The sequence below is a fragment of the Petaurus breviceps genome, unplaced genomic scaffold (genome assembly GCF_028583685.1).
Source record: "Petaurus breviceps papuanus isolate PSGF00001 unplaced genomic scaffold, PetGlider_PUasm1.0 90752, whole genome shotgun sequence".
NCBI classification, from domain to species: domain Eukaryota; kingdom Metazoa; phylum Chordata; class Mammalia; order Diprotodontia; family Petauridae; genus Petaurus; species Petaurus breviceps.
This window is the reverse complement of record NW_027187336.1, coordinates 15,413,133-15,431,641: the sequence shown is the minus strand read 5'-3', so window position 1 is coordinate 15,431,641 and position 18,509 is coordinate 15,413,133. Positions and strand designations below refer to the sequence as shown.

The 18,509-nt window shown below is 35.0% G+C and overlaps 1 protein-coding gene across 2 annotated transcripts in view; it reads right to left on the bottom strand.

The window, feature by feature from the left end:
- Positions 1–10,470: 10,470 nt before the first annotated feature.
- Positions 10,471–18,509, bottom strand: part of SPOPL (speckle type BTB/POZ protein like) — a 94,519-nt gene continuing 86,480 nt past the window's right edge. For both annotated transcript variants that reach the window (XM_069067861.1, XM_069067860.1), the window contains exons 9-11: positions 16,282–16,424; positions 16,137–16,190; positions 10,471–14,916 (exon numbers count right to left, since the gene is read on the bottom strand). In XM_069067861.1, the coding sequence (XP_068923962.1) occupies positions 14,772–14,916; positions 16,137–16,190; positions 16,282–16,424 (342 nt within the window). In that variant the 3' untranslated portion in view covers positions 10,471–14,771. The remainder of the gene's footprint in view (positions 14,917–16,136; positions 16,191–16,281; positions 16,425–18,509) is intronic.

Below are 18,509 nucleotides of genomic sequence, written 5' to 3'. Positions count from 1 at the left end.
ACTGATTATTCTCTCCCTTTCAAATCTTTAACCTTTCCCTTACTATCTTTTTCACCATCCTTGAAACAAAATAAAAAACACCTTTACTAGACCCTGCTAGGCCTTCGAGTTATTCTTCCATTAACAAGGAATCATTCTCAATCCCTATAGAAGTTATTCTAAACTTTGTCATCCCCCAACTCTCCATGATTTCCCTCATCCAAACTCCAAGAAAAATATAGCTACCTACATTTGATGACATCATTTCCACTTCTCTCTCACTCAATCCTTTGCAACCTAACTTCTGACTTCTTCACTCAACTGAAATTACATTCTCAAAGTTTCCAATGATGTCTTAATTAATAAATGTGGCTTTTTCTCTGTCTGCATCTTTCTTGACATATCTTGACCTATATTTGACATTGTTGAATATTCTCTCCTAAATATTTTTTCTTCTCTGGGCTTTTGAAACAATACTTTTTTCTAGCATTCCTCTTATCTGACTACTCCCTTTCTATCTCAGGGTCATCATCCACATTAAGCCCCTTAATTGAGGGTGTTTCCAAGGTCTTGTCATAGGCCCTCTTCATCTTTTCCCTACATAATCTATCTTGGTAACTTCACCAGCTCCCACAGAATTGACTACTGGAGAACATATATACCAGCCCAAGTCTTTCCCTAACCTTCAGTTCCACATAACCTACCATGCATTAGATATTTCAAATTGGTTGTCCCTGACATATCTCAAACTCAACATGTCCAAAACTGAAATTATCTTTCCATCCAAACCCTTCCTTCTTTCAAATTTCCATATTTCTGTCAAAGGCATCACCATCCTTTCCATCTCCCACATTGTAATTTACTCTTACTTTTTATCTCCACCATCTCCTGCATGTGACCCCTTCTCTCCACTTAACCCTGCTACATCTCAGAGTTTACATCCTACTCCCCTCTCACCTAGATTATTGCAAGAACCTAGTAATAACTGGCCTCCATGCCTCAATATATCCCCAGTGGAAGTATTAGAAAAACAGAGACTTGCTCCAAGTGAGTATACAGGCAAATAATAATAAAAACAACCCTCAAGGAAAGAATTAAAAGTGCTAAAGAGAAACCACTCAGCAACCATTTTATTAAGTACTTTCTATGCACAAAGAACTGCAGTAGTCTGGGAGAGACAAATAATTAAGCCCAAGTTTCTATCCTCATGAAACTTATAATACAAAGAGGAAAGTCAATAAAAAGAAAAAAAAAGAATTTATTTTCAATGTGCAGATCTTGTACGATTGATGGGAATTCCTAAATGTGTTCTATAATCACTCAAAACAGAGGTGTATTTTTTTAAGCTATATTCTTCTAATGTTTTCATGTGGCTGTAAGCATGATGGTGAAGAGGAAATATTACAAATGAGGAAAGCTAAGTTAAGAAATGGGGAAAAAGGATGAGCTCTTCACAGAACACACACTCTCTCTCTCTTTCTCTCTTCTACTCTCCCTCCACTGATATTTATGAAATGTCAAGAGCTCTAGGTGATGGTCCTAAGAATGTTAAGAGAACCCTCTGCAGTATGCTGATGGGAAGAGGATATGGACAAGAATGGGCAAGCATAGGCAGTTTGCAATCTGTGTCAGTTAAAGTAATATACACATCAATAAAATCATAAAGCCAAAATTTCAAAGACAAATAATTATATAAAAGTATAAATTCTTCTAACAGTTAAAAACAACCTTAACAGACCATCTCATTTTAAGCTCTTACTGTAAAAATCAGCTAGATTCAGAAAAGTTGCCCAATATCATGTTAACCATTTAGAGAAAGCCAAGAATAGAACTTTAGCACGGTGGAAAATTATTTCCACTAATTTGTTGGAAAAACAAGTAAAAATTAGCAGTATTGGTGACATCTATATCTTTATGAATGACTGATAAACCTGACAATAACGTTGTTAACACTGATGCTAAGAAGACATTCTGATACACCCTTCCTTCATCTAGGATTTTAGTCAAAAGTATTGAATTGACAATGGTGGTACGAAGAATTCTTTTAGTGGAAGGAGCCATCATGAAAGTCCTTGACAACAACTTGCATGAAGATAACTGATATGATCACCATGCTCACCCCATCCCTCCACTACAATCTCAAAATGAGTCTTAGTTAGGGAAATGTGTGTGAAGGGTGGGCAACAGGTAAGCATGGAGGAAAATGCAAGGAAAGAAAATAAACAAAATATATGTGGCATTAGCTACATAAAATAGGCAAAGTACTCATTTTACAAATTATCAAAATTTACTTCTATGAACCCTCAAAAAAACATGATATTGAATGGGAAGATGGCTATATCTGACTCTTATTGGACGAATGCTTTGGCAGGACAAATATTAGGGTAATGTAAGAAAGAGTTTGAGTATCTCTAATTAATCTCAGTTTTGCTCTACCAGCCCAGACAGTATTCTAGCTTCCCAGTGACTAATCTTTGCACTCTACTCATGACTAAAATTTTTTAATAGTATATTTCAAGTAAAGCGGGAGGGAGAGAAGGGGAAAAAGAGACAAAGTCTAATTCTTCACTGTTCAAGGGCGCTGATGGTACAGTTTGTTGTTATGGGGATCCTCTTATTTTCTCTTCTATTTTCTTCCTTTGGGCCATTTCATTGACCAGTGAAATGGAAGCTGTACTAAAGAAAAAGAAGAAATCTAGATTAATTTTTCTTTCTAGGCCAGTTAAAAGAATTGGTGGAGATGGCTAAATTTCAAAGGGTCAAAATTGTCTCTCTACCCATGACATCTAGTCCTTTTCACATCAGCATGATAAAGTCTTTACTGTAACTTATATTACGAAAAGTAAAAAGGGAAGAAAAGATTTCAAAATCTAATAGAAGCTAACCAGTAAAGATGAAAATATTGCACTGATACTAATACCTTGGGCATCTTTGATAAATAATAGGTAGGGCGTGGAGTCAAGAAGGCAGAGTAGAAACAGGACTTCCATGCAGCTCTGGCTCCCATCTCCTCCAATTCATGTAACAGGTGACTCTGAAGAAACTTTGGAGCTACAGAACTGACAAAATGACACAAAGAAACTAACCTCCCACTGAGGACAGCCCGGCAGGAAGGGGGCAGCGCAGAGATTTGGGAGCCAAACCCAGCTCCCCCTCACCCCCCAGACAGAGGTTTTAGCCTCAGGGTGGGCCTGACCAGCCTCTGGCTGGAGGAACATCAGATCACCAGCAGCTGTGGCGGCTCCCGGAATTATCAACCCATAGATGCTAAGGAAAAAGTGAGAGGTCAGTGCAGTGTGGACTTTGGGATCCAGTAGCTCAGGAGTGCAGTTGGCCTTTGTCCCTGGGGGCAAGAAGCAGCTGAGGCCCTGCAGCACTGCAGCTGCCCCCACATAGCAGCTTCAGCTCCTGGCCTGCAGATTGTAGGGGGACCAAGCGACCAGTCTGAGGGGTAATTGCTCCTGCTTTAAGCTATGTGGATCTGGATTGGAGTCTAGGGCGGAGGTCCTGGAGTGTCCAACCAGCTTGCCAGAGCATGTGGAGGCTTCAAAGAGGGCACCCAACTAATACCTTTGGGAGCTGAGAAAACCCCAGTGATTGGGACAAAGCTCCTCTGTCTGGTAGCAGAGTCCTACTGTGGCAAAAAGCTCAGAAATCAAGCTATTGAGTGGCAATATGAGCAAACGAGGAAAGCAAGGCAAACACAGTAATTCAACTTTGGACTCCTTTTTGGAGGACAAGTGTGGAACAGGAGGAAGACAGCAAAGTCAGAACTCCTGCACCAGAAGCTTCCAAGAAAAAAATAAGCTGCTTACAAGCCATAGAGGAGCATAAGAAGGATTTTGAAAACCAAATAAGAGAAGTGGAGGAAAAATTGGGAAGAGAAATGAGAATGATGCAAGAAAATTATGAAATGAGAGTCAACAACCTGACTGAAGAAAAGAACAACTTAAAAAATATACTAACTCAAATGGCAAAAGAGGCTCAAAAAGGCAATGAGAAGAATGCCTTGAAAAGCTGAATTTGCCAGATGGAAAAAAAGAATCTCAAAAGCTCACTGAAGAGAATCATTCCTTCAGAATTAGATTGGAGCAAATGGAAGCTAGTGAATTTATGAGAAATCATGATACTATTAAACAGATCCAAACAAATGAAAAAATATTAGGCAATGTGAAATATCTCACTGGGAAAACCACTGATCTGGAAGATAGATCCAAGAAAGATAATTTAAAAATTATTGGACTACCTGAAAGCCATGATAAAAAAACAAACAAACCTAGAAATCATCCTTCAAGAAATTCTCAAGGAAAATTGCCCTGATGTTTTAGAACCAGAGGACAAAATAGAGGTTGAAAGAATCTCCCGATTACCTCCTGAAAAAAGATCCCAAAAAGAAAACTCCTAGGAATATTATAGCCAGGTTCTGGAATTCCCAGATCAAGGAGAAAATATTACAAGCAGCCAGGAAGAAACAATTTGAATATTGTGGAAACACAATCAGGATAACCCAGGATCTGGCAGCTTCTACACTGAGGGATCGAAGGGCTTGGAATATGATATTCTGGAGGTCAAAGGAGCTGGGATTAAAACCAAGAATCACCTACCCAGCAAAACTGATTATCATGTTTCAGGGGAAAATATAGTCATTCAGTGGAATAGAGGACTTTCAAGCATTCATGATGAAAAAAACCATAGCTGAATAGAAAATCTGACATTCAGACACAAGAAGGAAGAGAAGCATGAGCAGGTAAACAGGGAAATCCCAAGAAACGTATAAAAGTTGAACTATTTACATCCTTACATGGAAAAATGATAATTGTAACTGATGAAACTTTTCTCAGTGTGAAAATAGTTGAAGGGAATAGAAATATAGAAATACATGCACACACCCCCACATGTCTACATGAGAGTATATAGGCATATGAATACATATATGAATGTATGCATATATGTGTGTAGGTATACATAGAGGGCAGAGGACCAATTTAATAGGAAGGGATGATATTTAAAAGGTGAAGTTAAGAGGTGAGAGAGGAATATAATGAGAGGAGATGAGGAGAGACAGAATGGGGTAAACTATCTCATATAGAAGAGGCAAGGGAAAATGGTCACAATGGAGGGGAAGAACAGGAAGGCAAAAGGGAATGGGTCAACCTTATTCTCATTGAATTTGGCTTACGGAGGGAATGACATACATACTAAATAGGGTATCTCACCCTATGGGACAGTAGGGAGGAAGGGGATAAGATGTGGAATGACAGAAGGCAGGGCAGGCTGGGGGGGAGGGAAGTTGGAAGCACCCACTTTTGAAAAGGGACAGGATCAAAGAAGAGAACAGAACAAGTGGGAGGTGGGATAGGAGGGAGGGAAATATAGTCAGTCTTTTACAATATATCCACTCTGGAAATGTTTTGCATAGCTACGTAAAACCTATACCGAATTGCTTATCTTCCCAGTAAGGGTGGGTGACAAGAGAGGAAGGGAATGAATCTGGAATTCAAAGCTTTAAAATCATATGTTTAAAATATATATTTATATACTATTATTAATATTATTTTACATGTAACTGGGAAATAAGATATACAGGCACTGGGGCATAGAGATCCACCTTTTTTTTTTTTTACCTTAAAAGAATTTTAAAAGATTTAAAAGATTTAAAAGATTTAAAAGATTTTTTACCTTAAAAGAATATATCAAGGGGTGGCCAGGTAGCACAGAGAGTAAGTGCACTGGCCCCAGTGTTGGGATGACCTGGGGGATCGAATCCAGGTTCAGATACTTAGCACCACACCCAGAAATAACTGGCCATGTAACCTTGAGCAAGTTACTTAACCCCAATTGCTTAAAAAAAAGAACATATCAAGGAAATGAAATGTCTCATGTTGTTTATGGTTTTATGTATCACAGTTCTCTGACAGACTTGCAAATGATCTTCAAACAGTTCTTACTAGGGCTGCTTTGGGGGACAGAAGAAGAGGAAGGGTAATGGTTACTTCTAAGGCAAACTTTAAATTGAATAATTTCAGAAATTCTTTCTAGTCTCACATTCAAAGAAACTGATGGATGAATTGAAGTAGAATCTTTTGGCATAAAATGATTGTATACACATCCTTCCCAAAAGGAGATACAATTTATTTACCTCTTCTTTAATCTGTTTTGTTTTTGGATTGCTTTGTATACACACTACTCTCTATTCTTATATCCTTGCATCTTATCTGGTCTCATGTTAAACAGAGAATGTTATGGACAGAAGGTTTAACTTTAACTATTTAGGAAACAAATTGGGTACAAGTTGCAATGACCAAGAATTGCACTGGAGAAGAAATGTAATAGTTAACAGAACAATGTATGGCCCGAAATCAAAATTAGATGAGTTTTGGTTATATTAAACTTAAGGTGTCACTGAGACATCCAGGTAGATGGGTCCCATAGGCAGTCTGGAGATGAGAAGAGGTCAGGGATAAAAACAAAGATTTGAGAGCCATCTGGATAGAGGTGGTGGTTGAATCTGTAAAAATGACTGAAATTGTAGCAGAAATGGCTCCAAACCAAACCAAACTGGTAGATGTAAGTAGTGATCCAATGTCCATAATATATGAAAGTCAAGCAAGGTACTGAAAGAATGGAGAAGGGCAAATGTACTAATTTAAACAAAAGGGGGATTAATTGCCAACTATAGGTTAATAAGCTTGGCAACTCAGGGAAAATTCTAGAACAAATTACTAAAGAAATGCTTAATAAACTTCTGACAAAGAAATTGAGAGCCAGTATGTCTTCACCAACAGGTTATTCCAGATATTATCTCATTCCCCTCCTCCCACAGGGTTACTAAACTAATAGAACACAAACATATAGTAAATATAGTTTACCTAGCAAAGTATTTGAGAGAACATTTCATACAATTCTTGTGAAGATGATGGAAACTTGAAGGCTAGACCACAGTATGATTAAATGGGGGGATTTGGGTGACATGGTTACACCTGTACTTTTGACAGCTGAGTGAATAACTGGACTCAATCACTGTTCATTGTCAATGCTGGAATTTAGTGCAGTGCATGAGGAAACTTTGCTTAACCATAGACATTTATATCAATGACTTGGATAAAGGAATAGATAGTATACCTATTAAAATTTCAGATGCCATAATGTTGGATGGAAGAGCTAACACATTGGATGAATAAAGACCCAAAGGTTACAGCCTAGGGTTGAAATGTAATAAGATGAAATTCAATGAGAAAAAATGTTGTCATATACTTGGGTTCAAAAAAATTTATTTCAGACATTCAGGAAAAAAATTTCAAAAATCTGAAAACAATTTATCTGAAAAAGTTCTAGAAGTTTTAAATAATTGCAAATTTGAAATGAATGATGCTGCAGGAAAAAAATGTGATATAACCTTGGGTTACACTGAAATTCATTTTTTTTTGTCCAGTTGTTTTCAGTCATGTCTGACTGTGACTACTTTTGGGGTGTTCTTTGCAAAGATAAGGGAATAGTTTATCACGTCCTTCTCCCCTTCATTTTACAGACAAGGAAACTGAGGCAAACAGGATTAAGTAACTTGCCCAGGGTCACACAACTATTAAGTGTCCAAGGCCAGATTTGATCTCAGAAAGAAGAGTCTTCCTAACTCGAGTTATCCACTGTGCCACCTAGATGCTCCATTGAGATGCATAGCTTCCAAAAATAAAGTGATGATAGACCCTTTGTACTCCAGGATACTATATTAAATACAGTATAATGTTAAAAGCATATTGATAAAATAGAGAGCATCCATGAGGACAAGCACAGAAGAAGGTTTTGAATCCTTGGAATATAAGAATTAGTTTTAGAGAACTAAGGATATTAGAGGACTTATCTGTCGGTCTGGAGAAGGTCTGGAAGGACATAGCTGTGCTTAGGATTTGAAGAGAAAACAAGTGGAAAATGGATTAGACTTCTACTACCTGGTCTCAGAGGAAAGAACAAGGGGCAACAAGTTGTAGAGACAAACTTAGGCTTGATGTCAGTATTTCTGGACAATTATAGCTGTCCAAAAGTGAAATGGGTTGCCTAGAGATCTTTCAAGCAGAGGTCTGATCACTAATCAATAACATAATTATGGGATATTATATTTAGATGAATACTACGGTTTCTTATAATCAGTAAACAAAACAAAACAAAACAAAACAAAAAAAACCCTAGGGAACACTTTCCTTAAAGCACTAGGATGATCTAGGAGAGAAAGAGATGTTATATAGAAACTGCAGTGTGGCATCTCTGGAGTCAAGAACATATTAAGGGCTGAATATCCATCTCTGCCTAATTATCATTCCAAATCTCTCTCTTCCCTTTTGTGGGTAAACTCTGGGAGGTTATTCATAATACATCCCTCCACTTATTTTCCTCTCACTCTAAACTGGCTACAATTTTACTTCTGACCTCACCATTCAACTGAAGCTGCTGTCTCCAAAGTTATGAACAATCCATTATTTACAAATCTAATAGCCTTTTCTCGGTTCTCATACTTCTTAACCTCTCTGTAGCCTTTGTAACCATTGATCACCCTCTTCTCCCTGATGCTCCGCTCTGGTTTTCTGTGACACTACTCTCTCCTCCTTCCCCTCTCTCCCCCACCCCCCAAGCCCACTTAACCTCTACACCATCTCCTTTGTAGGATCTTCATCCAGGTCCCACACCAAGTGTACTATAGGACTCTATCCTGGGCCCTCTTCTCCCTCTCTACTATCACACTTGATCTCATCAGATCCCATGGATTAAGTTATAATCTCTATATTGATGATTCTAAAATCTACTAATCTACACCCAACATTTCTCCTGAATCACAATCTTATATCTATTTCCTATTGGACATCTCAAACCGAACATCCCATAGACCTCTTAAACATGATCAAAACTGAACTCATTATCTTTTCCCTCCAAACCTTCCCCTCTTCTTAACTTCCCTTTTACTAGCGAGCATACCAACATCTTTACAGATACCAAGTTTCGCAATCTAGGTGTTTTCCTCAGATCCTCTTACCCCACCACACCCCAATCCTGCTTTGTCCAAGGCCTGTTTATCTCACCTCTCTTAAAGGGGTTTTCACACTGGTGGTTGATATAGGAAAGAATACTGAATGGATTTGGGTTTGAATCCTGTCTCTGTCAATTATTACTTGGGCAAGTCATATCCTTTCTGGACCTCATTTTTCTCACTAAAAAATAAAAAAACACAAATTCTGAGGCAGAATTGTTTCAAATTTTTTTTTTTTGCCTTTCGGAGAGCAATTGGGGTTAAGTAACTTGCCCAAGGTTACACAGCTAGGTTTTATTTGTGTGTGCGTTTGTGTTAAATGTCTGAGACCGGATATGAACCCAGGTCCTCCTGACTCCAGGGCCGGCGCTTTACTCACTGAGCCACCTAGCCACCTCTCAATTTTATATCTGTGTTCCTATCACTTCAACTTTGGGACACAAATTTAATTTGGGAAATACACTGATGATAAACATTAAAATAAGTAGACTGTGGCAAATGTTCAACAACACGTAAATAAGTGTTTACCATATGAAATCTGCCAAAATACATACAGCTACCTTAGGCAACACCAACATAAGACTACATTCAGATAATAAGATCGTCTTTGGTAGTAACAAGAAATTATCCTTCAATGATCTATTCTACATAATTCTAAGAGACCAAATGAACCACCTATATGACAACATCTGCTGCCAGTCACTAAAACCTATTTCATTTCATATCCTGTGAAACTATACAAGGAGATAGAAATAGTTTTATCTATTTTACTAATTAAGGGAGGGGTGTGGGGAGAGTTCACATTAGAATGACAATTACATATCCATTTGAAAGATTTCTAAATAATAAAATAAATAACTACCTGACTCTTTTCCTCTTTTCATGAATTACATGGCCTCCTAGTCAGGACTCTCAGGAATAATTTCTACCTTTCCAAACCATTCAATAGGTGACTTTCTCCAAACTGATTCAATAACTCTCCCTTTTCCTCACAATTTTTTAAGCAAAAGCTCAGGCCCTAGATCCTTCCCATCCTGCCATGCCAAGATGGGTCTAGGACTGCCTGGTCTCCCATACTTTTTTTTCCATGAGTAAAAGCAGGTAAAGTTAGGCAGTATGATGCAGGAGGGGTAATACTGTAATATTAATGATAGTTTTTGTACGATCACAATCTGTTTCATAAGCTGCAAAAAAAAAGGCTTTAATGAGTGCGTATAAGGTGATATATCTAGGTTGGAATAAAGGTATTTTCAACTCATTGATGAAAGTGTTATTTTGTTGTTGTTGCTGTTGTTGTTGTGTTTAGGGGATGACCAGTCTCAAAAGTAGTATATTTCTTGGATAAAAATAAAAACTGATTTACATTACTTGACAAGACTTATGCTACTGGATACTTGGCATTTTAAAAAGTAAAGCATAATAATCCAAATGAAAAGCTTACATATTTTCCAATAAATGCAAAGGGAACAAAATGATTCTGCATAAGTAATAACTTTATTGTAACTTGATGTGCTGAAATGCAAAAATATTTTCAGCAACAAGATACAAAAAGTATCTGAACATTAACATCAGCTGATTAAAAAAAGAGGCTGGCCGGTTTGATGCAAGTGTTTATACATATATTATGAATTTTCTAAATCATACCCACCCCAATACTGGTCTTTAACTCATTATAACAATGTGTTTATTTCCAAAACAGGACTCATTTAAGTTAAGCCTTCATTCTAAACACCCAATACAGAATTAACTGGACTGCTGTGCATGATGATGAAGCCAAACATCTAAAGAATTCCCACAAATTCCCTTTCAAAGTCCATTTACTGCAAACAGAAAATAAGCTGTGAGTCTAATTAAATTCAGCAAACATTTATTAAGCACCTACTATGTGCAGAGCACTGGTTAAACTAGTTTAATCTTGGTAAGTTTATAAGGAAGCTCTGTGTGTGTGTATTTGTATATGTGTGTGTGTGTAACTTTCCAATACGTTAAAACCAGTGATCAATATTACCTAGTCAATTTCAAATAAATGAAGTCAATATTAAAATTTGGATATACATTTCAATCTGGATTGAAATGTTGATTTTAAACTATGAAACACCTTTATAAGGAAATAATGAACTTTAAAATTTCATTCTTAAAATGCTTATTGTAGACCATGAGAATGCAAATATAAATATCTGACATGTTTGAATTAGGAAGAAAAAAAAAAACTCTTCCCGTTCAAGAATACTTTAAAGGACTGCTTGCATTAGATTAAAAAAAATATGAATAAAGGACTTGGTTAAAGTTTAGGAATGTTGCTCTAAACTACACATCAGCAAAGGTCATTTGCTTTCATGTTTTAATTTTAAGCTTACTACAATATCAAAAAGGGAAATAAATTAATCCAATCTTTTCATAATTTATTTTCAATCTACTTTACATATACATGAAAACACTTGAGAAAACTTAAGATAGTTTGACATTTTATAAGTTAGTTTTATAATAGAAGTCCTAAAAGGCACTGTATTTTCTTAGTTCAGTATGCAGTAAATTGACCATATAAAAAAGTATTTCATAGCTTCCTCACTTCCTGAACTGCCTCCTAAATAAAACAAGTTGAAATGAAATATCTGAAACTAACCTGTAATTTTAAGATTTAACTGAGTCCTATTTTCAGAAAAATCTATCTCTGTAAAAATACCACACACACATACATACAAGCGTGTACATACACGCAACATGACCACACAACACATGCAAGATTCTCCAAAAGTTTGAAGGTGGTAGACACGAATATTTAAGGAGGTAATGTTGGCAAGCCAAAATGTTATGGCACCTTCATACTTGTGCTCCAAACACTTGTACAGTTTTTAAAAACAAAACACACGCGTACATACACACTGTTTTAAAATCTTAGCCTGAATAAGAACATTTTGTGTTGGTTACTTTATAAGGTAGAACATTTGAAATTAATCACTACATTTCTAGGGAAAAGTCCCCTTAGAAGTGACAAAAAAGGGACAGAGAAGCAAGCTGGTGATTTGAAAGGACAAAAATGTTCTGGACAGTTATTAGGGCCCACTGAGAATGCTGCATGGGGTTTAAATGCAACCAAAATGCTAATAATGAATGCATCCACTTGAGAATATAGCAACTGTTCACCTTTTCTTTTAAGACACAATAAATCTGAAAAATATACATAATAAATAAAAATAAGCAAAACAATGCCATATAATTTTCTGTTAGTGAAAGGAAGGTATGCACTGAATTATCTGAAAAGTGGACATTTTTTTTTTACAAACATAGATATTCTTACAGCACAGCATTTGACATTTTTGGTACAAAATGTGCTATTGAGCTTTAAAAAAATCTTTATAATAAAATCCTTAAGCTTTCCAATAGACAGTGATATTATATTAGAACAAGCTGAAGTGAATATTACACAGTAATAAACATTACTGAAGTTACTGTATTTTAGAGATGTAGTTTTGAGCAGTGAATTTATGCAAGGTGTGAGGTATATGTATATGTGTGCATATGTACATATATCTATATATCTGTGTGTATACACACACCACATATCATCACACATATGCATATCTTAAATTTTACTATAATACATGGCAGAAAAATTTCACTAAACTGAGGTGGAGGAAACATTATTTATACCCCAGGTAGCCAGTCTCAGAGACCTCTAAGCAGGAGTTAAAAAAAAAAATTATGAAAATAACTAACTTCACATTGTAAACGCATATAGCTCAATGTCATGGTGGAGTCAAGGGAAGTATGCATTTTACTCTTCTCATTGCTCCAAAGGACAGAAAGAGCCTGTTATCAGCGAAGGAATCTTCTGCTCAACTTTAATCTTTCTGCTTGCCCAAGGAATGCTTCCAATTTCAAAACTGACACAATACAGTTAAAATCACAGAAAGAGATATAAAGATTTTAAAGTATGAACCTTTAAACTCTTTCCAGTTTGTAAATATATGTTTCCTTTTCAGTGTTAAGTGTAAATACGCATACATTCTCTTCCTTAAACATTAGGATTTACTAATGAAGACCTGGGAAATACAAATTATTTTGGAAGATAAATTTTAAAGTCCTTTGTCCTGTACTGTAAAACTCTACAGGCAAATTACAATCTTTTGCGAATAAAATTATAAATGTAAATATATATATATTTAATATGTTTTATTTTCCAGTGAGACACTTCTTCCTTTGTGATCAAACAAAAAAAAATTTGCCTAGAATCAATTTATATATTATCACTATTACAGTAAATTTAAAGCAGTAACTCAATAGTTACTCTCCTGCTCTTCCTATACTGTGCACCATTGCAGATATGCCACCCCCCTCAAATTGTAAACAAAGCTATTGAACACTGAAAATGCTATTTAAAGCTAAAATTCATATAAGAACTGGCCCATGAAAAGGAGTTTTAAATAGTTTGTCCTGTTCACATTAATGCAGAATTTCAATATCGTCCACAATGCACATTAACTTAAGACAGTGGGTAGGGAAAGGAGAGAACAAAGCTTGTAAATGTGGCCTGGAATACTTATCATAAGGGGGAGGGGAGTATCTCTCCTCTAGTGTGCATATCCCTTTAGAGAAATCATATAGTTGCACACAACTTTCATAAAAGGAAAAAGAGGAGAGCAAGCTGCTCAGTATCTTGTTTTATTATGTGCCTTCTTGAAAGGGAGAGTACATCAGTTACTTAATGTGTGTGAAATTCATAATCAATTTCGCTGTCTTAAATAGTTATTTTCCTTGTCCATGGTAACAAAATGAGTGTCCCAGTTGATTGCAAATTTTTTTTGCCAAAAGTTAAGACACATTAACTGTACCTCATTAATTCAATCAAAAGCAAAATATATATGTACCACTCAGTATACAAAAAAATTACACATTAAAAGTGCATATTTAGCATTCTTAATTTGGCCCATTAATTAATTTGGTCATTATATGTATACTTTCTGCACATCCAGGAATCTTGATATAAATGTGGGTCAAATAAATAAAAAATTTTTAAGAGCAAATATTATTTTTTTTGACATCTTAATCTTAATTCTCAAACATCATTAACAGGGCATGAAGAAACACAGGCAAAAGTTTATTATGTGTTTCTCAAAGTTTGTTGTAAAGTTAACATACAGACATGTATTACAAACTGTACTGAAAATACAATTCTTTCAGGCCAAACCATTGCATATTTGCCCCTACAATGAAAAATAAATTAGACTCAAAGTAGTGTATTGCCATAACTTACCTTGAAGGTAAGCAAGCTCTCTTGTGTTCACAAGACTTGGACTGGAGTATTTCCATGGTCATCTCCAATACAAGTGTTTTTGAGGAGAGCCTAGTTTTAACCTTCGAGATAGCACAGGACCAAAACTATAAAATTCATTTTGTTTTTCAAAATAATGGAAGATCCTTTTGAAACTTAGTATCTTCAGTTATCAATTTTACTGCATTATGGAGCTAGTGCAATCCTGCATAGCCTAGTCAAAAAGACAAGGCACAATTTAAAAAAAAAATTAGCCTATATGAACTAGAGAAGTCACTGAAGATAATTTAAGGCCTTGCAGTGAATTAGAGAGTAATCAGTCTAATTTAAAGCTGAAGATTAAACCATAAATTATCCATCTGAAAAGCAAACAATGCTTTTTCAGCTTCTGTTCTGTGGACAAGGATAACAAAAACAATTCTTGTTTATGGTTTGTATATTAGAATCCATCTGGACCTGGAGGAGTAAAAGTCAATTGAATTTTTCTAAAGTTCGTGGAAGATTTCAAGACTGTTTTAGTCGTTTGCGTGGAATACCAAACTGTGGACATTGTGCAGATGCTAGTGCTCGGAAGGCCTCTGCCACTAAATGAGGATGGGACTGAATCATAGACTTCCAGCCTGCTGTTTCCATTATGTCTGTTGTTTGGCTGAAAAGTAAAGTGAATGAAGAATTTAATTAAACATATTTCATAAAAAGTAATTTTTAAAGAATAAAATGCAACAGCCATAAAATTCAAAATGTTTTAAAACTTTCCCCCAAAAGGGATACATCGAAACAAACAATCCATTAATATGAAATATTAAGTAAAAATAAAATACATAACTAACAACAAAACATGCTTTTAGTCATGTGTTGCCAAACTGGTATGTTTGAATTATTCACTATTCAACTAACTAATTTCAAACCTTACTAAATATTTTCATTCATTTGCTCAACCAGTATTTCCTGATTGCTTATGTGCACATTATACAATAGGTACCCTCTAAATAATAAACTTCAATCTACTTACTATTTTCTCAAAGTCATTATCTTATAATAGTACCTAGTACCAACTAGGTAAACATACTTAAAAAAAAAAACCTACCTTTTGCAACATATTTCAAAGTGATTTATCCTTCTAGGATCATTAGCCATGTTTGGTAATATAACAACGAATGAGAAACAATAACTGATTTTTACTTTCTCAGGATAATATAGTAAGTACAGTAGAAAGAGTTCAGTTCTGGGCAATTTTCTAAGATCATCTGACCCTTACCTGGAACTCTGTTACCAGAAGTTACTTAACATTGCATCCTAGTGTGCTAATCTATAAAATGTGAATACCTATATATCATAGGGTTGTTGTGAAATGAAATGATTCAAGTAAAGCACTGCACATAATATGCATAAAAATGTAAATTTCTATATAAATGTTAGCCATGTAGGGCAAATTACCAGAGAAATATGAAGAGATAGTTTCTAGACCTGGCATAAAGTATAATCAAAACATTTAATTAAGAGTATGGGCTTTCCAACCATAAGGTTGTAAAACCACATGAAAATGAGTTTTGTCAAAAGTATTTCCTAAACATTTCTTTCTTCTTCCTCACCATCATATCTTGACATTTAATCATTTAAAATAATGTCATTAAAATGTTACTGGCATGACCTAAAGAGATGAATATGGAAATAGAACAGAAAAATGAAAATTCAACAAACTGTTGAAGTTTCTACTCTCTACTCTCACATTCTGGATAATGGAAGGATAGAAAGCAACTTTCAAAATTTATGCAAATTCATATTAATAGATATGATTTTTAAGCCTACAGCAATATTTACTCCCATTTATGTAGTTCAAAATAAAATGAGAATCTGATGTCATCTTACTTGCTGTTCCAGTTTTTCCCATCTTTACACCCAAATTGTCGAAGTACACTGCACCTGCAATGAAAATGTAAGAATACTTAAGAGAATTTTGTTTGAGTACAGATGGTGAAGGTGGCAAGCTGATTAAAATCTAGAGATCACTTACCTGTTAATGAACTCTATTGCTTGTGCTTTCAACTGTTCTGCACTGTGCAAATCTGCAAGGATAAGGATGTCAGCAACATTTTCTACTGAGAGGTTACTACACAAGGCTTCTTCACACATCACCTTCAGTCGATCCAGTGCGTACTATTAGAAAGGAAAATATACAACAATTATGCCTTTATTCAAGCCACTAATTATTAAAATTATACATGCAATTTATAAGATAAAGTCAAAGCAAATACAGGAAATTGAGGCCATTTAAAAAGCCTAATCTCCACCCACTTCATGAAAATACCTTTTCATTAATATTACAAAAATTCCAGTCCCTAAAATGTATATGTAGAAATGAACTAAATTGAGGGTGGGGCTGCAGGTGGCAGGAGAGATACGACAGAAAAGAGCTGGGACAAGATTTTGAATGCCTCAGTTAAGGTCTGAAAATTGTACCACTGAATTGCATAAACTGAATCAAAGAAAAAAAAATTCTTGATGAAACCTGTCTTTCTTCATTGCTATGTGCGTAGAAGGATATGGTACTGGGACTCAGAGCCTTCTATTGTGATGTGAGTTGTCACAAAATATACCATAAGAAAATGGAATTTTCTGGCATTACAAATAGTACATTTGTAAAAAGTGGTATTAAAATGTCTTTCAATATATTTAAGGCTGCTTAGCCCTAGTCCCAGCTCTAGCCTTGTATCCTTCCTTAATACAATCTGAAATAAAGATGAATACACTTTGAGTAAAAGATAAATTTTCTTTCTGAAACTATCATATATTCGTAAGGAGTCATTCAACAAACACAATTAAAATTCCTTAAATAATAGTTTTTTTCTATAATCTACTGCTCATTTCTTTCTATAGTCAAGAACTGTCATAGGTAGGGTATTTATTGCTAATTTTTCTTTAAAAAGTTACTAGTATATTAAAAAACTTAACAAAACCAAAGAATTTGTTCATAATTCTCAAGTAATAGACTATTCTGCCCATACCTGACATGTATATTGAACTACCGGTATATCTTTACTAATATGTAACTACAGACATAATATATTTGCATATAAAGTATACTTAATTTCTTGATAGCTTTACCTATATCAAAACCAAATGCACATGTGACTAGGAAAAGTGACTATGCATCAAATGAATGAAAACATCACCCCCAACTTTTGAAATAATTATATTAGTGAATTTCTGAAACCTGTCTGCTGTTCCTTTGGGAGATACCAGTTGTGGAAGCATAACCATGACCATAACCATGACCAAGACAGTACTCAGTTCACAGCAGGTCCTTAAAGAAATCGAATGCAATAATTAGAGTGGTAATATATTTCATTGTATCTGGGTTGCTAAATAGCTGCTACATCAATATTAGTTTAAATAATAATTAAGAACATTAACTTCATTCATGTCTGCATAATAATAATGTGAGATTTTCTTTAAAATGTAAAGAAAAATGTAGTACAGGCACTTGAAAGTGTGTTCCTCAAAAGCAAATTATGTTACAGCATTTTTAGGAGAAAAGATAATTTCTTATATTAAGGTAAGCAAAGAAATCAACACTGATCACTTTAAGTGATAAGAATCTATCCTAAGAGTGTTGTTATAACCACACCATACTACTGTCATTAAGAGTTAAAATTAGGGAACACACTTCTGATTAGTTCATTACCCAATCAAACCACAACTAGTAAATTCAGAGAGATTTTACTTTACTTGATGCAAAAATGAACTGAAATACATAATAGCTTCTTTCATTTACAGTGGAATAAAACGCACAGAGTTAGATAATGTCACCACTGTACATACTCTATTTGTAGACTTGACTTATATATTGCTATGCCTAATTTTTACATAATTTTCAGGGGCACAATTTTAATGGCAAGTGTTGAATTCTAGCAATCAAATTCATACATGTGGCTCTAAGAAAGATTAATTAGTACATTAAAGTGTCTATTAATAAAAAATGTCATTGTTTACATAAGGTTGTCTATCAAGAACAAAAGCATAGAAATGCATGCAAGACTTTTAAGTAAGCAAATCTGTTTTCCAAAGGTCTTGCATTTCTCACAGCTGATTTATTAAAATAAAATCTACTTACCAAAGTGTACTTATAACAAAAGCTTGAAAATAATCTGCACAAATATAGTTACCTTGGCAAAATGCCTTCAATTTAATTCATTTATAGATATCGAAATTATGGAAATTGTCAAATATAATTACTCATAT